The sequence below is a fragment of the Anopheles bellator genome, chromosome 2 (genome assembly GCF_943735745.2).
Source record: "Anopheles bellator chromosome 2, idAnoBellAS_SP24_06.2, whole genome shotgun sequence".
In the NCBI taxonomy this organism is placed as follows: domain Eukaryota; kingdom Metazoa; phylum Arthropoda; class Insecta; order Diptera; family Culicidae; genus Anopheles; species Anopheles bellator.
Window position 1 is genome coordinate 69,280,376 of NC_071286.1, and position 23,339 is coordinate 69,303,714.

Consider the following 23,339-nt stretch of genomic DNA (forward strand, 5'->3'; position numbering starts at 1 on the left):
CGGTACGTACTTTGAATAAAATAGAGTTTTTCATTTCAATGTAATAAATATTTGATTTCTGTGGAAAATTCCCATTCTTGACTTTTAGACCTTGTAGAGCACACTTGTTTGGTATTTAATTTACTTTCCCTGTTTTAAAAGCAAAAAAGGCGACTCTCGTGCCTCATTGTGTGTTGGAGCACCGATTGCGGTTGAAACGTACATAATCCTGACCGGTAATGCTGGCTTTAAAGCCATTACGCTAAAAGCAGAAAAAATCGATCAGTTTGATAAGAAGCCAAGCCCGGTAAGCTTCCGCTGTGATGGAGTGGACTGGACCACAGAAACCGCGGAAAGCCACAGCTTCGGCGAATTCCTCCGGTGTAGTTCCTCCAACAAATCCGCTTAACTTGGCGTAAATAGGATCAACAGGCGAGTCCACAGTACCTCCACAACCACCCGGGCGCCGCGATTAAGAGCTTAACGGCAGCCGGGATGACATTTTGATTGGAGCACATCGAACGCGGTCCCCAATTAAACGTGGCGCTGGTTTATCGCTTTCCTTTCCCGGTCGCTCCCGGCGAGTGCACCGAAAACTATCAACTTCACGCGCTGACCTTATCGATGTGCCAATATTCCCACATGACAGCTGCCGCTGGGCAAATATTATGGCACTCGGCTGAGGGGGGCGCGCCCGAAATGGACTCACGTCGCGGGGGGGGGCGAAAGCGTGTCGCAGTTGGAACAGAACCAATAAGCCAAATGGGCCACCCCGCAACTGTGCAAATAAGGTGAGAAGCGTTCGAGGTCACGCCGAAGAAACTTTTCGCCAACGAATGCAATCAACCGAATGCCGGCCATCCTGCGAATGAACAATCGGAACGGCGCACCGGAAGCCAGGGAAAGGAGAAAGGATGGATGTTGCATTAGAAGGACAACCCATCAAAGCAGTGCAGCACAAAAGAAGGGACCACGGCTGGGTCGGGCCATTATCTGTGAGAGAAGATTCCGCTTCCCGATGCACCGACCGACATGGTGGCGCTCCACGGAAGAGGAACCGGTTCCGGTGGCAACTTTAGCCATTCGCCGAAAAAGTTGGCCGGCGCCAAAGAATTTTCCCGTTCCGGTCACAGTGTCTGCTCTTTTTTTTCTCTCTCCGCAGTTTTGCATAGACGGCATGGTCAGTCGAGGCGAGGACGATGAGTGGCCGCACCTGAAGCCCGGTGGTTTTCCCGAGTGACAAATGCTTTCCAATAAAGTGTGCGCCAAAAATTGGCGCAATTGGCGCGTTCGCGGAACGCGCCTTGTTGCTAATTGTAGTTGGTGATGAGCGCAAGAGTTTTGCGCCCGTACCCGTGGCCGGAGCTCGGGTTTTCGCTGGGCCATAAATTATGCGAGCCACAAACACATAACCAGAACCACAGCAAATTATGCTGGCGAAAACGCCATTTACGCCAAGATTGCAGCGCCGGGCACCTGCACAGCCTTGGGCTGTGCTCAGCATAAATACCGTTTTGGCAAGGTTGGTCGCCTGTGGCGGGCCGGCAGGTTGCAGGTTCACCGGTACCTGATTACCGCTCGGAGCCAGTATGCCGTGCACGTACTTGGGGCGGAAATTGAAAGTACCGGGCGCAACAGAGACCTCGTATTACTCTCGCTTCCGACAGATGCTGCCCCGGGTTCCGGTGGTTGAGAAGCGGACTTCAAGAAGCTGGTAATCGGACCCGCCACAAGGCTTGAAAGAAAACACTGTTCATTGTGACCTCAAATCATGCTTATCTGGGCCGAAAGCGAAGTGAAGTGTAGTAAATCCATTCCAAGAAAGAATTCTCAAGCAAGCAGCGAATGAAGATCCGCAATTATACAGATCGGCCGCACCTCGGACATCGGAACCGACAACACTCAACTCGGTTTACGGCTTGTGGCAACTCCACCGTAGCCGGCAATTAACTGCTCATCGGATACCTGCCCAAGATGTTGAGAATATTAAATGGCCCCGCCTCATGGGCGACCCTGAAGCATGTAAAACACCGAGCCAGCACTCCGTGGTGAGCACTGCATTTGCATCGACCCGAGTATGGTGCTGCTGCTGCAATTCGTTGCATAAATTAGAAGGTGCATTACTGAGAGCAAAATGGCGGGCAGCGCGTGAGAAGCGCAAATCCGCCCCATAATCCATCCCGGACGACAGGACGCGTGGCTTATTTTCGGTGAAAAAATAATGCCCTCGTTTGATGTAGTGCGACGCCTAAAGCCGAGGCCACCACCACCAGGTGCTATCCGGCGTTAGCACTCCATCCGAGGGGATAAATAAAACAGTCGAGCAAACAGCCTGATGAACTGCCGATGCCGGCCGGGAAGTGGTTGTGGGTCCTTTTCTTTCGGTGGCCGAGCGCTGGCAGCATAATCGAGCGACGGGATTAATATTCCACGCACGTTTCACGCCACGTTGATAGCGGGAACATGCCTAAGCAGCGCTAGGCAGGCGCGCCGGCCCGGTCCCGGGGCTCACCAATGTGGTAACGATGTGTTAAACAAACGGCTCACAATTGTTTATTTTATTCGCTCGCCGTTGATCGGCGAGCGAACCCGGCGACGATCGTTCGGCTCACCTGAAATGATCCGAGATTAGGCTGAGTGCGTATGTTCCGTGGGCGCTTGAGCTTGAGGGAAATTATGCACCACGGAACGTGAGTAATGCCGTGCCATGCCGTACTCTTCGTGGAAGAGGACTGGAACTGGGGTGCGTCATGCGACGATCACGGGAGGAACGCTCTCGAGGACCCTTCTAAAGTACGTACTTATCCCGTACCTAGAAAAAGGGCCATTTGTTGTACGTTCTATCCTACGGGGATTAGGAATTTCGCTGCACAAAGATTCCGGATTTCGAAGAACAAGAATGTCATGAAAAGAATGTGTGGTTGGGCCATTATTATGTTTACTATATTGATCCATTGTTTTGCATTTGCTTCGGATCTACGTTTCCGACCGGCTTCCACTGTCAGAGTCAGATCCACAAAATTCCTGAAGCTTTGTTTCTGAAGTCCGATCAAATGTAATTAGCAAAGAAATGTTGATTTTATCTCGAGGAGATGATATGCAAGGCTTGGCAGAATCCTGGAACAAACCTAGAAGGGGCCGTTGAGATAGACGCACTTTGGTTAAGGAGCGTAACATTTCCTCTGTAGCTGGCCTGAAACCAAACAGATAACCGAACGCATCGTTACTAAGCCCCGCTACTAAAGTTCTATTCAATCACTGAGCACGACATCATCAGCGCTGTGGCCAGCGTCATCATCATCATCATCATCCTCGGGTCGGGCGATGGCAAGAAATCCCTGTTTACCAGCAGCTCTCTACATAACTTAAAGCATACTTCAAACAGCGAACTTTGCCGCAGCGGCAGCCTTTTAAGAGTGGAAAAAGGAAATGTAAAAGTTTCGTCCGTTGAAGTAATCCGGTGGCTGGTGCAGAGTGCACCGCTTCGCCGGTGCAGTAACGTCCATGTGGTCCTTCCCTTCGGAAACTTTGCACTCCGCCGAGGACGGGCGACCCGTTCGAACAATGTGAGCCGGCCGCCCAGGAGCCGGTGTTGTCGTCGGACCAGAAAGCCAAAAACAGGGAATAGAAAAGAAACTCCAATCCGGATCCCGGATCCGGAGAGCTTCCGGAGTTTTACGGTGTGCCTTCGTGTGGTGGTGGTTGTAAAATTTATGCTAAATTGTTGTTTATCGAGTTTCGTGCGGTGGCAAGGTGTCTAGTGGTCAGTGGCAAAGGAAAAAAAAAACCGTAGAGAATGGCCGTTGTCTCGAGTGGCCCGTGGCGGAATGGTTTGCGGTATTGTTGCGGAAAAAGTAAAAGTTTGATCATTTACCGGGTTGATGCGCTGATTCGCTGAAGGAACACGTTCTTAGCGTGGTTCGGTTGGCCGTCTGGTTGGCTGGCTCCAAGCGGAGTCTGGTGTTTGTTTAGTGAAACCGTTTAAACAATAACCAATGGGCGCCAGCCCGGTTGATTGTGGGCCGCCAATGAGCAGTGGCGGAAAAACCGATAGCGTGGCGCGTGTGGACGACGTTTAAAAATCGGGTACCGTGGCAATGGCCACGGACCGTCCGTAAACCGGAAATTGATAGCCCGGTTTCATTACCATTTTTATTGGATTGTAAATTTATTTCGTTCCGCTCACGCGAAGGCCTCACCAACATGCACCGCCGCCAGCACCGGTTTCGGGATTCATTTGCGGGCTCATTTCTTTCGTTGACGTGGAAGGCGAGTAAAAGACGAGCGTGTTGTTGGCTTTTTTATTTGTATTTAATAATTTTTTATTAAACTCTTAGTTTGGTTTTTTTACAACGATTTTCGTTCTTCGGCGCCCGTCTTCGCGTTTAGGCGCTGGGCGCCACAGGACCCGCCCCGCCGGCCATCGCGCGCGTGTATGTGTAAAAACAAACAACCGGAAAACAAGGATCACCGGTTTTCCGCCGGGTTTCACGCTTTCTTTTCCGTAAATTTACTCTGATCGCCCACGTTTTTGTTTTTGGTGAACGGGATTTGGGCGATTTTCTATTGTTTTTTGTTTGAGTTTTTAGTTTTGATTCTCGGTTTTCTTATGTCTGTGTTTTGATTTTCTTTTCTGTTTTTCATCATCGGCCTGGGGTCGTCTTTTACCTATTTGTTTGATGCTTTTTTCTACTTCGTTTGTCAATTTATTCGCTGTACACTGACGAAAATGAAAATTTTCCGGCCATTTTGTTATTTTCTCTTTCTTCACGCTACGATCACCGTGTCGGACCCCGCTTTATTTCCTTTCGTTTCCTAACCATTTCCCACGCAGAACCGACAAGCGGACCGACACTCACCTTTGTCGCTATTGGCCCATTAAATCAGGTATTCAGGCTGATGGCTTTTGCGAACAGAGAAATGATTCGTCTTGAACCTGTTAACCAGCTCGCGGGGGTTCGAAACTTTAAACCAAAGTCTGCCAACATGGACGCAGAGAACGGAACAGAATGCTCGGAACAGAGCAGCGCGGTAACAAGCGCAGCACAAATACGCTGCCCGGTGATGATAAAATGTGTAAATTCATGCTCAAAACAGAGAGTGGGTTCAACAAAAACGTAACATTCGTAAATCCAACAATCTTGCCCGCTGCACCGTTGCATCGTGGCCATTCATTCGGCGCACCATTCGTCCTTTCGAACCATTGAATTGCTTTTGGAGAGAAATTAATCGCTAAAAAAATCCTCGACCTCAGCGCGACCAAGTTCCACTGCTGCTCGGTCGGGACTGAAAGGAAGTGGCTCAATTGGCTCGATGGGTCGCGGTCTTTGCGCGGGACGTTCCCCCTTTCGCTTCTCAGTTTCAAAGCCCGGTAGTTCCATTGATGAAGATCTCCCACCAGATTTCCGGGTCCGAACGGACAAAGCGAAGCCCGAACCGAACGGTGGCCAAAAGCGTGGGGCCCCTTTTTCGATGCCACTTTTTGTCAAATCTTTCTTCACAAAGTTTTCACTTCGGAATCACGGAATCTCACGGTGCGCGGTGCGCTGACTGGCCACTGAAGGAGTTTCGTGCTTCGTTTCGTGGCCTGACCCGCCTGGACTCACTATCATTTCATTGCAGCTTTCGCTAGGGGGTTTTTGATTGAGTTTAGAGTTTTGTTGGTAAATGTTTGCCCCGCGGTGGCCGCTGTTTGGCGTTGTTTTTGCTTTCTTTCGCCCTTCTTTTGTAGTTTTTTCTGTTTTCAATTTTGATTTTCCGTTTCAGTGGGTTAATTCGAAGATGGTTTTCGCGTTTTTTCGCGACCTTTTTGTGGCCTTGTGGCTGCATAGTGTGGTTCGTGGCTCTGCGCTAATGTGCATTATGCTGCGGTTGCACTAATCGAGCCGCCGTTCGGTTTTTCACTGAAACCGTAATCGTAATGGCGCGGCCCTTGCTTCCGAATGTCGAAAGGAAGGGGCTTTTAACTACTAACAGGTTATTGTGTGTCGTTCGATGTTGGACCGCGCAGTGGTGGTGGTGCGCGGGCTTCGGGGGCTTCCGAAGCCAATGCTACACAAGTACACATTCACTTACATAGTGCCTCGGGGACTCGGGGACTGACGGCGACCTGACGATGGGGCGATGGCGGGGACGATAAAACATTTTATGTATAAAAAAAACGAGAAAACCTGGAAAATGCATTTCCCATTCACAATTGGCTAGTAGAGTGGAACCGCCGCCACCGCCACCGCCACCGCCACCGCCACCGCCGCCGTGGGCGCCTCTTCGGAAAAACACTCTTCGGTAGGTTAATTTTTACATGCACTATTTACAGAGCGGGCTACCGTTTGTTGTTTTTTGTTTTTTGGTTTCATTTCATCAATATACTCTGGCAGCCAGTAATCCGCGTAACGGCGCACCATTTCTACCCACCCACGTGTTCCATTCCGCCCTCTTCCTATGTGAGCCTCGACCGTTATTAAAATCGATTGTAATTTTCATTTATCTACCACTTACGCTACACCCTACACCTGGCGGGCGCCATGTACATGCATTAGAGTGAGTGCGTGGCCCAGCGGTTCTAGGGAGGACCAGTAGTAAGGACCATTCTGCTACCATTCTGATGCTTGATCGCATGTTTTTTTTCTTCGTAAACTACAGCCGTATCTACACAGAGCGGGTGGGCCTCCGAAGGGGCCGCCCTCGGCAGAGCCACCGGACGGGGTCGCGGGGTCTCGGATCGCAGTTACGGTTACTCTTAACTAACATCGTCATCTTCGACCTGCGCCGCGCTCGGCTCGTAAATATTGACTAACTTATCGAAACGGGGACCCCACGCGGTTAAAAAGCTATACTCGTGGGGTTCATCGTCCGTACCTGCGGTGGAACAGTGGAACAGGGTGGAACAAGTGGTTGTTTTAGAAGTGTCAGTGATTAGAGCTGGTTCGGCTGCTCGGGGCAGGCGTGGAAGATTATAATGGGTTTGGGAGATTTTTTTGATTTACCTGACTGTAAGGAACTTAGCGAGCCAGAGGTACTCCCACAACCTTCGTAGGCGTAGTTGCGCAGATCGTCGAACGGTCCGGAGCCTGGGTCGACGTCGACGCGCCGCTTCCGGTCGTCCAGGAACACGTCCACCTTGCCGATGACCTGGTCGGACACGACGGCAATATCTGGACCTGCGAAGAAACGGGGGTGGGATTAGAAGCGGAACACTCTGCTCCGGCAAAGGACGGGCAAAGGATGGATCTACGGTGCCAGTCGGACTCAGACTCGGGCACTCGACATGCAGGCGAAAGACACACACGGACACACGCACTACTACTTACGTACTGGCGGGGCCTTATGTTGGACGAGCTCCGGCAGCGGCCCGATCGGGATCTTGAGCGTCTTCATGTCGAACGCGGTCATGTCGTTCTCGCCGCCACCCTCGTCGCAGTAGTTGATGATGTTCTCCCGGATGTCGTCCTTGGTGGCCGGCTTCTTGTTGAAGTTGGCCGACCGGCGCCTCGAGCAGGAGAAGTACACAAACAGCAAAACTGTCGGAAGAGGCGAAAGAGATGGGGGCAAAGGCACTTAGCATAGGGTGACAGACCGCACAGGGGGAGGCGAGACTTACTAATGATCAGTAATAGGCAGGCTATTACGGCGGCCAAGGCACTGGTGCTGAATTTAAGCGCTTGTCGCTCCTTGAGAAACTCACAACTCTCGCCCCAGTACGAGTCCGGGCAGATGCACTTGTACTTCAGGCGCGGCTCCTGGTTGATGCACGTGCCACCGTTCAGACACGGGTACTCCAGACACTCGTTCCGATCGATGCAGGTCTTGCCCTCCGGCGAGATGATCATGCCATCGCCGCAGCTATCACAGAGACAGAGAGGGAGAGGACATTGGAACACCTGAAGCTGCCGAGCCATCGTGGGGATACTTACGCGCACTCGTACTTGTTCCACAGATCGACGCACTCGAACGGATCCGGACAGTACGCGTTCTGGCAGGGATTGTTGGACGAGCAGTAGCGCTCGATGTTCTTGGCCGTGGTCGCCTGGCCCCACTGCGTGCCGTTGGTCGCCGGCGGAAGCGGCAAACTTTTGCCGTCCAACCTAAGAAAACGATCGATCAACGCGATCCGTTAGTGGGGTTAGGAAGAATCTTCCGGATTTTTTCAATGTTTTTATTTTATTTGCAAGTGTTTTGATTAAATTCAATCTTTTATGCGTAAAACGCGCTTTCAAATATGATAAATAAGCTTTTTTTTCGTTATTTTAGTGTTTTTAAAACGCCTGAGCTATGCAATCTGCATTACACCAACATGTTTCAATGCACAATCTAAACGCCTGAGCTATGCAATCTGCATTACTCCAAAATGTGTTGATACATAATCTTCAACAAATACCGAATTTCTGATGAAAAGTTAATACTTTATATGAAAAATACGTGATCGAGGAGCGTGACTCATTGTGGGAATTTAGAAACAAGTTATTATTACCATGTGAAGTATTCAACTCATGAAGTTTTATTTATTCGTTTGATAGAATACTGATACTGATACTGATACTGAGAACATCTTTAACTATATTAGTAAAAATAAGTTTATTCCTTTTTCACTGCTTCTATAACCCAATGAATTTATTTTTTTAAAAATTTTTTTGGGTCACTTCTATGTACTGCCAAATTAAAAGTGTCTTCTAAATTGTTCTCTCTGGAAGATTAACTTCTTATTGACAGCTAATGGTTATTGAGATATTCCTAAACCTTTCTATCGAATCTTTATCTACATTGAGAACAGTGCTGGCACGCTCAAGATCTGAAAATATTCTTTCATTATATCGACTATCTTCAATAATTTCAAATTATCCAAATTTCAATTGCAATGCCTTTAGTTGCGCTTGTCCCGTCATAATATTGCTGCATTACCAAAGTTGATTAACTGTATTTTTTCGTAGTTTTCTGTGCTAACTTCCGATCCAATTTTACAAACAATACCAAACGTAAATAATTCATTATTTCGTTACCTTTAGAATCATCTATAACATAGGTACATTACCGTTGCAGAACTTTGCTAACGAACGCGTGAATTCAAATGAATTCTTGGAATTTACGCAACATGGAAAGTTAAAAACTAGGATCACACGTAGCTAACTTGTCCTGTTTAGGAAAATATAACCAAATTCCTCACTTCCTCAAATGACCCCATACTGCTCCCGTCGGGGACCCCGCACCGCATCGCACCGCACCCCGGGGACTTACCTGATGTCATCGATGCAGCTCTTCTGGTAGTCCGCCTTCACGTCGTACGTCTTGACGCCGGTAAACTCGGGTTTGCCGCCCGCGTACACGCCCTCCTGCTTGTCGACCGACAGCCACTGGTGGCCATCGAACGAGAAGCTCTGGTTAAAGTTGGGCCCCTCGCCTCCGTCCAGCTCCAGGATGGCGGCCGAGCCGTACCGCTGCACCTTCACCGTGTGCCACTGGCCGTCGTCAACGGAGACCGCCGCCAGCGTGACCTCCCGCTCGTCCACCTGCGGGCCCGTATTCAGGCTGTACCGGAAGTGCACCCGGGCACCCTTCAACTCCACGATGCCGTACTCGCGCATGTGCTGGTCGCTGATGCGGAACAGCTCACCGTACGGTTCGCGCGTCCGGAACCGCAGCTGGATGTGGGTCGTGAACTTGTCCGGCTCGAAGCTGAGCGCGTACTTGACGTAGCTGTGCGCCCGGAACGTGGTCGGCGTCGTCGGCAGACTGCAGTAGGTGCCGGTCCAGCCGGGATTGCACTCACACTTGGCCTCGTCAAAGCTCCCGACGCACCGGCCGTGCTCGAGACATCGGGCGACCTGCGGATTCAGGTCGCAGACCTCCTGCGTGTACAGACAGCCGGGCGCACTGCCCTGCGTCAGGCCCGGGTGTGACAGATCGTACAGGATGCCGTTGTGTTTGAACTCCCGGATGCACCCCTCGAAGCCAACCCCAACCGGGGCGTATTGCCACCGGGCGTGCGTGTAGTCGAACTTGTCCCTCAGCAGCCCTCCGATCTGGAGTGGCGTATTGAGATTGAGATACTCGTTGAACTGCGGAACCCGTCCAATCGCCTGACAGGTGTGATCCACGAACTCAACCAAGTTCCCATCGTCGGCCTCGGTAATTTCGGCCGTCTTGCAAAAGTCCACCACCAGCTTGACCTGCTCCGTGTCCCAGAACACATCGAGCCGGTGCCATTCGCCATCGTTCAGTGGATTCTTCGTTTGGACGCGAAGTTCCAGAGTTCCCGATCCGTAGTCGATCAGGAGCCGAGGGTAACCCCCGTCCAGCTCGAGGGCCACAAAGTCCGACAGTTGCTTTCCGGTGTTCCCTTCGGCCCCATCCCCTTCCTCCTCCTGCTTCGGTGGGGTAATGGGCCCATTGTAGAAGATCAGCCCATCCGCCTTCGTAGTGATGAGTTCCACGCTGACGTGCGATCGGTCACACATGTCAAGCGGAGCGTACCAGGCCCAACCATGACCTCGGAAGCTGCGGACGACCTGCTGGCACCTTGGCCCAGTGTAGCCAGGTGGGCAGGAGCACCGGACACCCGCCTTCGAGTCGGAGCAACGGCCGCCGTTCAGACACGGATGCGACTTGCAGGTCTGCTGTTGCCGATACTCCCGCGAGCTGCAGACACATTCGGCCGTCGAGTTGATCTGAACCCCGACCAGGGCCGTCTTGTTGGCATTCACCAGACACGGATTGGTCTGTACCTCAACGATGCTCGTACACGATCCACCACAATCCGCGTTCTCCAGCAGACACTCGTCCACGTTCACCATCGTAATGTTGATGCCGACGTCCTGCTCGATCTCGTCCTTGTGCAGCAGCAGCACTCCGTTCAACTGGACCGCCTTGTAGTAGTAGGCACCCCGGACTGCAAATCGCACATCCGTCACCGGGACAGCCCGATCACGCATCTGTACGCTGAACACGTCCACATGCTTCGCGTCCACGTGCAGCAACTCAGCCAGCTTGTCCCGGAAGCGCTCCAGCCGCGAGCGGAAGATGTTCTGCGTGCGGTAGTTCCACACGCGGATAAAGTCCTCGTCGGTGATGCCGGCCAGCCGGACCGAGCCCGAGTTGACGATCGCCTCGTACGAGAGGTGCTTCACCAGCACCGACATGTTGGCGTACGACTCCTGGGCGTGCTTGCGATCGTAGATCTTGAACCGCAGCCGGTAGCGGCCCTCGCGCGCTCCCCGGCGCATCGTCACCATGCCGGACGTGTCGTCGAGCTTGAAGCGCGGGTTCTCCGCCTCGTCCCAGTAGAACAGCTTGTCCGCCGTGTCCCAGTCGTCCAGGTCGTTCACGAACACGCGCCCGATCGGTGTGTCCGGTGCCTGGCCCTGATAGTTGTACACCGTCACCTCCTTCGAGCCCGGCTGCATGATGTTATCGTTCAGGTCACCGATCGTGATCGTCAGCGTACTGGTGCCGGTCTGGGGCGGTGTACCCGAGTCCTTGATCACGATCGGGATGTGGTACTGCTTGCGGTACTCACGATCGAACGAGCTGAGCGACGAGACGATCGCCATTCCATCGCCCTTGTTGTTCTGTTCCACCTTGAACGATGTCCGGATCGTATCGTCCGCATCCGGATCGAGCCGGAACTGGAACGGTGGCCCATTACCCCGCAGCCGATCGTCCCGATCGATCGCCCCGATTTCGACCACCTTCGAGGGTGGTGAGTTTTCGAGCAAAATCGGCCGATAGTGTTCGGCCAGCTCGGGCGCATTATCGTTCACGTCCTTCACCAGCACGGTCAGGATGGCGGATGCGGTCCGCGGTGGCACCCCGTCGTCGGTGGCCAGGATCTCAAGCGAGTGCTTGGCGGTCACCTCACGGTCTAGCTCACGCTGGATCGTCACCGTGCCGTCGGGGCTGATCGAGAACTGACGCTTCCGGTCCGTCGCCCGGTTGATGGTGTACGTGATGCGGCTCTTGCCACCCCGGTCGATATCGACCGCCTTGAACGTACCGAGCAGCTTCCCGATGTCCGCGTTCTCGTAGACGGCCGCCTCGATGTGGGGCTTCTTGAACCGTGGCGTGTTATCGTTGATGTCCTTCAGCTTCACGATCACCCACGAGTGATCCACGTGGTACTTGTCGCTCTCGTCGATCCCCACGTTATCGATCACCTGTATCCGGAACCGAAAGCCATTGATCTGCATCGGATCCTCGTAATCGAGCGGCTGCACAACCTTCAGGCTTCCCGTTCCGTCCGCGTTCTTCACCATCGCGAACTTGTCCGCCCCATACCCGCTGCTCTCGATGATCTTGTACTGGAAGTTGTTCAACTCGTCATCGTCATTTACCGTCACGGTCAGGATCGGTGCGTCCGGCAACACACTGCCGTCCGTTTCCTCGACCTCCACAAACCACTCGTCCTTGGTGAACCGGGGTGGCATATCGTTCAGATCCTTCACCTTGATCGACGCCGTCCCGGTTCCTTTTAGGCCACCACCGTCGGTGGCCACAATCTGCAGCGAGTAATCCGGCGTCTTCTCCCGGTCCAGGCAACAGACCGCCGTCGTGATGGCGCCCGTGTCCGGGTTGATGTCGAAGATCGGCAACCCCGTGTCCTCCTCGATGGCATTCTTCTCGATCGAGTACACGACCTTCGCGTTGGTGCCCTCGTTCGGGTCGTCGTAATCTTCCGCCTTGATCGTCATCACGTGCATCCCGACCGTGCCGTTCTCGGTCACGTTACCGTACGCGATGCCGTTCGGGAAGAGGGGCGCATTGTCGTTCACGTCCTTCAGGTTGATTTGCACCTCCGTGAACCCGACCAGCCCTTCGCCACCTTCATCCTGCGCGAACACCGTAAACTTCCACGAAGCCCGCCCGTGCGGTGGATCCCGGTTCAGTGGCTGCGTTTTGGGGAGGGAAAGAATTCATAAGAGTGTCCTGCAAATTAATTCGTTTTTGACGTTACAATTCTTGAGTCCTATCCTAGCAAGGTTCTGCGAGTTGTAGGGACGCATCATGGATGTCCCTTGGGATGGGGTGCTCTAACTTCTAATCTCCTACCGACTAAATGAACGTCCGGCTACCCCGGAAAGGACACAGTCCGAAAAGACACGACTGCTGGACGATGGGCCCCACGGCTCTTGATCGTTGCAAATGAACTTTTTCTTCCGGTCGGGGCACACCACACTTACCTTCAGCACGAATATCTCCCCGGTGGCCTTGTTGATGTCGAAATTGCTCTCGGAAGGATTCTCGATGTCGATGCCGGGCCCGGTCAGGAAGTAGATGATGTTGTTCGGCCGCTCCACATCCGCATCGGATGCTGTGACCTGTGCAAAAACGAGAAAACAGGGTGGAAAGCCGGCTCAGCAAAAGCATCCTTGAGGGAAGCAAATGAAACGTCAAGGCGAAGAACCCGAAACTCCAAACCGTCGAGAAATCGATTTCTGATCGATGGACAAAAGATTCGGCCCCGTTTGCCGTGCCGAAAAGCGTGCCTGGCAGGATTTCTGGTTTCTCGAAATCGGCCAACCGACCGTCCGACACACATTGAGAGGCCGGAGGCCAAGAGGGCTTAACGAAAGGAGCCAGAAATATGAATGCCAACCAGTTTGACATGACGGGCGCGCGCGCGTCAACATTCCACGGGCGAGCGAGCGAGCGAGAGAGAGAGAGAGAGAGAGAGAGAGAGAAAGAGGGGCTAGGATTTGATTCGCAAACCACACACATATACAGACTGAACACTGTGGCCATGGCAACTAATTCAATTCCACGGCCTGTCAGTTGGAAAATTAGTTTTTCATTTATTACTGCAAATTGCGATTGCTCGATGGAGCGGACTGCTGGGGGCATTGGGCCCTGTCCTGGCTCCAGGGTGAGCGTGTCCTGCCAACGACTGGGCACGGGAACTGATTTATTTCCACGTTTGTCTTCCGGGCTGTCAATCAGTCCGGGAATGTAAGGATCATGTTTCGATTGAGATATTATGACTGCGCCTTATGACGCGCCCGGGCCGTCGTTGTTTGGCCAACCGGATGTTGACTGATTAATGTATGCACCGGCAACTGGGTTCTCCGCCCCCCCGGATTGTGCACCCTCCTAAGCATCCTGATCCACCGTTTATCTATGCAAATAGGAGCCGGCTAGCTCGGAAGTGCCGGTGGCCATTTGCATGCCAAGATCGTTGTGTTCGCATCGTGCTCTCACCGGAACTACCGGATGCTGGAAATGCGCCCGGAGGGCGGCCCTCTCGTTGCGATATGTAAATGGTGAAAATAATTTCAATTGTACATTACTTTAGCGCTTCCGGTGCACCGGTCGGGATGGGCAGTAAAAACCGGGCTAGCCCAGCGGCACGGAATGTAGAACACGGCATGGCACGGAACCCATTAGCTGATTTGATGTGGTGCATTCTGTAATCGGAATCGTTCAACTATCAAGCGCCCGGCGCCCGATCGACCCGCGAGAGAGCTTGGACTCCGGACCAAACAAACCACCAATTTACAGATGCAATTACACCGTCCTCGTTGCCACCGCAGCCCGGAACGTGCGCGGAATAGTTGCAGGGCATAGTTTAAAAAACAACTTCTCATCATCATCGCCATCATCATCGCCGCACCAGCACCAGCATCGGCGTCATTGTTCGCTCCTTCGCGGCCTTGTCGGGCCAGATCGTGCACCGAGTGCACCGCACCCGGGACGGAGCAACTTTCAAGGACCGTCGACGGGGCGAGACAAGGATAAGCCCCAGGCCGTCAGGCAGCCGGCCGACCGGAAGTACTACAAAACGATTTTCTTCTCCCGTAGGGCAAGGATGATCTTGCACACGGCACGGCGTAATGCCGAGATTTGTGAAGCGGGATGGGGTGGCCACGGGGTGTTATGTAAATTTTAATGAAATTTCATTCACTCAAACGTGGCAAGTTTTTCCTTCTCGCGCGACGGTAGTTTTCTTTTCCGCTCACTGTTTTTTCTTGCTATTGCTCCCGTGCCCCTACGTGGCCGGAGTGCCGTGCCAGCTGTGGCGTGACTGTTTTTCTCGGTGCCATTTTTTGTCGCCATTGCTCCACTGTCCATTGTTTCCGTGAAAGTTGTATCGTCGTCCGGAAACAAAGGTGCGCCGCACCGTTTGGATGCGCAGAAATGTCGAATTTATGCAAATCACACTCTGCGTGCCGCTGACTTCCGGGCCTCTCGGTGGTGTCTCCTTCATGCGTGTGGCCCAAACATGGACCCGCGTGGGGCTCTATCTATATTCATTAAAAAGTTCCCCTTTCAGCACACACGGATGGCGCACCGGAAGTGGCCTCACGGCAGAAAGGATTCCATGCACGCCGGTTGTCGGTTTGGCGGTGCGTTAATTTTGACGATGATGACTCGTAATTAGCGGCGCCCTGGGGTTGCCATTTCGTTCGGTCCGGATGCTGCCTTGGAACTCCAGAATGGCCGGTTATAAATTGTGACAGACGGCACGAGCAGCCGTCAGTCAGTCGGGTGTCTGGCGATGACGTACGCCACACTCCTCGAAGCGAGCTCGGTTTTCCACCAACTAGTCCGGTCAAGGACTTCTCCTAGCGCTCCTAGCCGAGTAAGGACATCCTTTGCAACCACGAGGGCCCACGTGAGCTTGTTACTGCTTATCCACCTCGCTTCGTTAAGGCGGTGTTGGATCGACCTTCAACCGGCGCTCGTCCTGTGACTTGTCGGCTGATGACGTTATTATCGTCGTTATCGTTTTCCGATGAACGGATCGCGAAGCCGTGCGAAGTCACGTTGGCAGCGCCCTCCCCCGGGAGGCAATGTAAGGACGCCGGAGAAAGATCACGTGGGCGCGTCCTTCTCGGGGGGGGGCTTGGTAAATAAGATTACGCCGTGCCAGTTAGCGGCATCTTCGACGCCGTACCGAGACGATGGTGGGTCGCCTGGTGCTTCGGGCGTCGTCTCTGCTGAATCCTTTTCCCGAATGTTCTTTTTGTCTTTTGTCCAGCCAGGATAATGGACCGGCGTAGCGAGAGCCGTTGTTGGCTAATCAGAATCGCAATGGGGCTTAATTTGAATAAACAAGTTTCCATCGGATTCTGGGTGCAGATAAAGGGGACCGGTTAACCGAATTTTCCCGTTTCCACGGCTCACCAAAACCGGGGGGTTTGCTAGCACGTAAGTTGTCCTTTGTTCCGGATCCAAATAGTTCACTGGTTTCTGCAATTGTTTCAGTGCTTTAGCGTGCTGAAAAACGGCCCCTTCCAAGAGAGTTATGGTCGCAAACTTTCCAAAACATGATCTGTTCATTGTGTACAGGCTGCTGGCTCCAATCTCGCTCCCGTCCGTGGTGTGGAATGATTAAACTATCACCCGCAGCCCGTATCGATGTGTCCTTCCGCGTACCCGTCCTTAGTTTGTTTGTGTCCTTGCTCCTGTTGAAACATGTGCTACGTGTGCATTGGACATCCCCGGGTAAACAACAGCCACGTCGGCCAACGAGCCAGTCTGCCAGCCAGCCAGCCAGCCGGTGATGCATACCGGTACCCATTAGTGCGGAACCCCATCACCAACATCATCATCGCCATCATCATCATCATCATCATCGTGATGCTCTGCCTCGCCCCCGGGGTCGGTGGCAACTTTGTGAGCATTCAGCAAACTATCCTATAAATTAAATAAATGTTTTCCAAAGACATTCCCGGCCTCAGGGCGCTCGCACTTCGTCCTCGGGTCTCACCGAAGTGGATAATCCTTAGCACGCGTTGCGTGTATGTATGTGTGTGTTGGGGTCATAAAGCAAGCCTCTTTACGTGCGGGCCTCATGCATGCATCTCCCAGTGTGCCGGCGGACCCGGCGTGTAACGGTCAACGGCCATAATTGAACGTTCGAAGGCAATAAAATTGATAAGTGTCTTCCATCGTCCGGTCCGGTGCGCACCGAACCGGACGGACCAGCATCAGGTCCTGGAAGGACCGGGGCACTAATGAAAAATACAATTTATCTCCCACGCTTCCGACGCCACGCTTTAGAGTGTGCCCCGGGGGGCGGGCAGGCCGTTTGAGGATCTATCGAGGATCTTCCAGCATGAGCCGGGGAACGCATCAATTCCTGGTTAACTTTTTTCGAACCTTAGCTTCCGACTCGCACGAAACTCGATCGGACTACCCGGAGTCCGGTCCGGAATGCATAGCGTTCCATCCGAGCTCGTCCCACTATTGCTCGTCGATCCGTGTCCTTGTGTCGGGATTCAAGCCGAACGAACGTAAGATCGGAATCTTGTTAAGCGCCGGCCGCAGGGATGAGGTAGGATTTGAGAGCCGTTTGCTGGGCAAAGTTGGATCCTGCGATGCGTCTGGCCGAGTGGGCAAGGACTTCGACAAGATGCCACCGCATCATGTCGCTAGCGCTGGGAAATTGAATAGTGCGCTTTGTCCCCGGCTCTCGTGGGCGCTTCGGTTCAAAAGTCAAAAAGATTGGCTTCCCGGCCGGTCCTGGATACCCGGGGCGGACACTGTAACACGCCTTTCCGTAGTTCGTCCCGGTTTACCGTCACTACTTTCAAGTGTTTTTTTTTTATTCAATTTCTGTCGAAAAAAAAAATAACTGGCCAAGACTCCTTAGACGCGCACACCGGAGCGGGTCCATTATGGGACTAATAGAAGGGCAGCGGGTCCTGGTGCGGGGCCCCGCTGGAATCGAAGTTTACGATTGAATCGACATGGCTCTGCAGCTCGGCGCGGCAACTGTGGTCCTTATGTGCCAGCGAAGCCGAAGCCGTTTACGGCTACGTAACGACACGAACGTGATTTTCCACTCTCCCGTGTGTCCGTTCCCGTGCTACACCCTGTCTCCCTCTGCCCTTGTGTGGTGTTCATGTTATTCGCATTTTATAGACCCCTTTTGGCACCAGCACCGGCGGGCGGTTTGGCAACTGTTATTGCCGTCCCGTAGGCCGCCCGCTCGCTGATAAGTGAACTGCCGCTTTTCCGGCTTTTCCGGCACGCGGTGTCACCGGTACGTGACCTGCAGCCGGGGGAGCCACGGTGCAGTGCCGTGCCGTGCGGGGCGAGTACATTCATCGTAAAACACCCGGAGCCGGGTTGTACGTTTTTCGGGCACCTCGGGTGCGCGCTTATCGGGGCCGAAGGGACGCGCCCCGGACACTTTGGTGGTCACGACGATTTGTGACAGTTCCGGGGGGGCCTGGGCCGGGGCCGGGACGGGGGCCTCTGCTGCTGCATGTCGTAACAATTTGGTTGGAAATAATAAAACGTTACACAAACGTACTGTGCCGCACACATCATGGACGCACACGCCTCGCTGCCCGGGAATGGTGACCGAAACAATAAGTCGAGTCCTGGCCGATGACAGTGCGCCCATTCAGACAGTAAACTGTGCACGATAAAGTTCCGAGTTTAACTTTAACGGTCGCTGCAGCGTGTGTGCGCCCGTTGGCGTATGCTCCGTGGAATGCACAAGGAACGGGCTGCAGAATGATAGACTTTCCCGGGCCGACCGTGTAGAGTGGCCGCCTGAGGAGTTCCGCTCGTCGTCGTCGTCGTCGTCGGTTTCACTTTAGAAACCATTTTGGCTAGCAGTTCCGTGTCCTGTGCCGTGCCAGCTGGCGTATCTCGAGTCTCGAGAATCTCCGAGAGACAGAGCATATGATTTGACTATTTGGACTGTGACCCCTTCCCCCTCCGGGTGCGCCAGCTGGGTTGTGGGGAAAACTTTCATCAAACACAAGTTACTGATTGCGAACGAATTTGGAGCTCGGACTCTGGACCACCGGAGAGTCCAAAAGCCGGAGTCGGCTCCGGAGTTTGCTCAAAGTGTGTTTGAGTTTCACCAATAATTAATAGGTTTCCCCGTACGTTACAACGCTCGGTGACGGTGACGCTCAAGGCGATCCGAGACCAAACAAGGACCACCTGCTGGTGCTGCACAATTTTGGTCTCTAATTCGAGAAATCAACTCGATTCTCAGCGTGACCGTATTAAAAAAAAGCAGGTACCCATGAAGCAACGGAGCAACACCCCGAGTGGCACCCCGAATGTGGTTGAATGTTGTTTGAAAATAAACATAGGGACATAGCGCCCAACTGGGCCAGCATCCGCCAGGAGGAAAGTGTCACCCGAAAGGATGACGCGCGAAGGTGGACACGATGCGCCAGCTGCAACTGGTTGCAACTGGTTGCTCTGAAGTTGCTTCTGAAGTTCTGACAGTGCAACTTTGGTGGACCGGTTCTGGGTGATGTTTGGTGTTCCCATTGCCCCTCGCCGCTTCGGCGCGTTTTGTTTAGCAACATTCCGCTACATGTTATTCATTTGTGTGTTTTTACGGCCACGGTCTTCTTTTTTCTGCCCTACTTGATACCTTGTTCTGGCGATAGTTTTCCCGTTCGCCAAAAACATTCCATATTTGCATCGTCCTGGTGGCTGCTTTTTTCTCTGCCTTGGCTTTTCCTTGGCCATCGTTTACGGATGGCTGAAGCTCGGAACAAGCGCGCGCCTTCTGGCCCGGGGTGAAGTGTTTATTCATCCCAGTGGCAGCAGCTGCTGCTCCTTTTTGCTCCCCAAGATGGCGTTGCGGCTGCGTTCGGTGGTGTATTTTTAACCGGCCTCGGTGCACTACAGATAAATTGCATAAAAGTGCGCAGGAAATAAAATTGCCTGCCCGCCGAAGGGAACTCGGTGGGAAGGTACCACTCCGGCTCCGGTGTGCTGCCACCAATGCCCCGCCCGGTTGGTGATGCAAACTCTGGCTTTTTTGGGGGGTGTTTGCTGCGTTTGTGTTGCTTGCTGCAGGCTGCAGTTGTTGCGGTCTTATCGCGTGACAGCACCGAGATATGCGGCGAAATTCGAGTAAACACTGCACCGTTTGTTTGCCCAAAAGCCGGTGTAACGAAGCTGAAAAGGAGTTACTTCTTGAGAAGATAAGAGCGTCAGCAGCGCTCTTGCTTTCGCACTGGTTGCGGTACACTTGAGAAGCGCTTCAGAAGTCATTTGGCGAAACCCTCCACAGACCTAGCGGGCCGTTCCCGGAAAAAGAACTTTATGTATTACTGTGCAGATAAATTAAATTGAATGCTGCTCGGTAAATGGGGGCAGGCATAAAACGGGCGCACGATCGTCGTAACCGATCGAAACATAAGCCCTACATCCGACCGAAGGGACAGCAATTTTGGAGAAATTTCATTTCACCACCGGCAACGGCAACGTCCCCTCCGATGGGCCCATTTTTGTTGACTCGCAACACGGCCCATTAAAGGCTGGTTGGCAAAGATTTTATTAAACCTTCACCGGGAATCAAAGATCGGGAAAGTGTCCGATGGGCGCCCGAATAGGTAACCGCAGGCAGCGCACCCGGCCGAGTAATCGGAAACACCATCACGCCATTAGAATGCGGCCCACTTTCTTATCGGCATCTTATGGGACGCCAATAATCGTTCGGGAAGCGGGTCGGAAAGGGAGGGTCCACAGGTAGGGCACCGCCACTATCAGCTCAGGTCCGCACCGATGCATCCGATCCGAGGGTTGGGTTCGTAATTTTCAACACAATTTCAACCTCATCGTCTTCATCGGCGATGGCGGCGACGCCACAAATGGGCCGACCATCGGTTGAAATCCCTTCCCGAAATGTCTCCAGATCGGACCGGAAATGGGTCGAATAATGAGTGAAAGAATCCGTTATCAAACCGCGTGGGCTGCTTGTAGCGATTCAATTTCACTGGAATGGCCACCGTGCAAAAGGTGGGACGCTTTCGCAGGACAACCTGGCTACGGCCTTTCATTAACCGTAGTAGGGTGAGTGAAGGAACCGGCACTTGTGAGTCACTGGGTCGAACCGTTCGAGTGGCTATCTATTCGAGCAGTCTTTCGAGCAGTTTCCCGATTGGAAAGAAAAACAGATTTCAGGTTTGTTGGCTGGATGCAGTGGAAGATTCCTATCGTCCTGCCACTCAAGGCCAATGACACAATGTTCCAAAAATCTGAATTTTTCGCATAAAATCGGACCATGTTTTGCGAAAAGACGTAACCACTGGCCACTGTGAGAAAATGCGGCACGTCGAAGAGTCGAAAAAATGTGGTGACCATTCCGAGCTGACCAGCGCACTAGAAGTTTGCCTAAATTATTCATTCCGTGAGTCCGCAGCCGTAGATCGATTTCGGAATGTGTCCCAAAACCACAGACACGGGTAGTCGTGCGGGTCGGAAAAGTCAGAAATTATAATCAGTTTAGATTCGAGTCGGCGAGTGGGACGCAGTTAATTGAAACTGGCCAGCGAATGGTAGAGAGCAAGTTTGAGCACTTTCAAGAATCTCGATTGTGAGCCGGAAAAGTTTTGTCTTCTTTTCGACGCACTCAGCCCCGCAACTTCGACCCTGGGTCATACCCAGAGCGCCGTTGGATTAAGCAAATGCCAGCGAAAATGCACTGCGCGCAAATTCGAAAAACTGTCCAGTAGCCTAACGTACCCCTAATTAATTATGAACCGAAAGTTATATTAACGATGAGTTAAGAATAATTTAAGAGTGTTTTAATTTATGTAGCTCCGACGCCAATCACGGTTTGCTCTAAATCCCTGAAAAGTGATAAGGCCGCTGGCGGTTAGTAGTCGCTTGAAAATACTTTCGTAAAATACTTTCCACTAACTACTGACGCGGACGCGCGCACCGGAAAGTATAAACGCTCCGGCATTATTTACGACGTGGAATACATTAGGCAAAGTGGCAACATAAAACTTGCTCGACGCGCTCGAGGCCCCGACACAAGATGCACCGAACGCTTGTGCTCTGCAGCGCTCCGGCCCCAGGATGATGGCGCTGTGGCCGAACTCGGTGGCCGGTGGTGGTGTAGTTTTGGCCATGATTCAACGCAGCCCGCGGGAACCCGGGTTCGATCCTGACCCGTGAGCCCCCCAGAGTCGGAGGGTCTGGCCGGAACCAGATAGCGAGATTTATTCGGTCGAGTGAATTATCGTTTCCCGCGTGCGTCCTTTACCGTGGCGTGGAACTCGCCAATTGGAACCGCACCGGCGGGAGCCGATTTTTATGGGCCCAAGCGCGGGGTGAAAGTGTCAAAAAATGTGTGGCCGTGTGCCTTAAAACAGAGGATTAACCTCATCGACCTCATCACCGGCTGAGTTCGCTTTCGTTGCGCCTTGGCCCTTAAAAGTGCACCCGATGCTGGCCGCGCTGATCCGGATTGGCTGTGAAAGGTAATCGGTCCGGGGACAGCCGGGAGCCGACGGGAACTTAATTAAAATGTAAACTAGGCGGCCCAATCGATTGGTTCGTTGGTTGGAAACTGTCGACGATCAATCGACCAAGTGTTTGTGGTGCACCTTTTCAAATGATAATAATGGCAAACAGTCCCACCTCGGAGGACGATTCCGGGTGCGCTTCCGGCGGATATGCAAATTGCATTCGATTGTCAAGGGAAATGAGTGGGCGCCCGGTGGGTGGAACCAGGAAGTCAAGCCCACTGTGGAGCACCGCCAATCCGCACAAAAAAGGATGCGTTCGATAAGTTAAATAGATTGTTTCACGGCACAATCGCTTTAACGCTGGCGCCCGCGGGTTCGAAAGGGGACAATTACATCGGAATAGGTTCGTCGGTCGGTTCGAGTGTTGTCGAAAGCAATTACCGGCGCGCGGCTCGGTGTGTCGGGTACTTCCGCTGTTATGCTGTTATGCGCGCAAGTAACGTGAGGCTTATCGCAGCGAAAGCATGGCGAGCGCGCGACGGAGTTAAACGCATTCTCGTGAGTTGTGTTATGAGCAAAGTTTCCCACAATCAGTATGCTCATCACGCGGATACTTGTTTCGGAAAATGCCGGTTCCTTTTTTTGGGGCCAGCACACGCTGAACGGTGGCAAGGCAAGGCAGTCAAGTTTAAAAGTTTTGCCCGTTGCAACTCGGCGAAGATGACAGATAATTAACATTTATTAATTTAAAACTTGCTCTACGCTCCGCGTGGCTCATCCCAGGCCCAGAGTGAGATAGACCCTGGGGCTCCAAGCTTCGAGTGTCCTGCTTTAAAACACTTTAATCCAGTTTAGCTTTCTTCGCTACGAAATGGCTTCGTTCACGTTGCAATGCTCCCGAACTCGCTACTAACACGTCGACGTCGCTTTGTGGTCCGCTTTTGGGGTCGATTGGGAAAACGAAAGGGAATTTGAATGCCGCAAGAAAAAAAGCGGACGCCTTCGGTCTGTTTCGGGTGCTCTTGGCACAACATCGTGCCATTTTGGCTGCGAGCTTTACAGCCGGGAAGTCCCGGGAAGTGGTTATTATGCCTCAGTGATTTGGGAATATTCGGTTGAGTTGACCGATTTTTTGTTTGGTTTTCTTCTCCGCATTGGCCACTCGGCCCGGGGTTTCTCTCGCTCGCTCTT

General features: G+C 52.8%; 1 protein-coding gene across 1 annotated transcript in view; it reads right to left on the reverse strand.

Moving 5' to 3' along the window:
- Window positions 1–6,718: 6,718 nt before the first annotated feature.
- The window catches only part of LOC131212055 (neural-cadherin-like), a 101,294-nt gene continuing 84,673 nt past the window's right edge, over window positions 6,719–23,339 (reverse strand). Inside the window, exons 5-11 of the mRNA XM_058205779.1 lie at window positions 13,149–13,286; window positions 9,211–12,857; window positions 7,893–8,063; window positions 7,580–7,821; window positions 7,290–7,499; window positions 6,966–7,139; window positions 6,719–6,837 (exon numbers count right to left, since the gene is read on the reverse strand). Of these exons, the coding sequence (XP_058061762.1) occupies window positions 6,719–6,837; window positions 6,966–7,139; window positions 7,290–7,499; window positions 7,580–7,821; window positions 7,893–8,063; window positions 9,211–12,857; window positions 13,149–13,286 (4,701 nt within the window). The remainder of the gene's footprint in view (window positions 6,838–6,965; window positions 7,140–7,289; window positions 7,500–7,579; window positions 7,822–7,892; window positions 8,064–9,210; window positions 12,858–13,148; window positions 13,287–23,339) is intronic.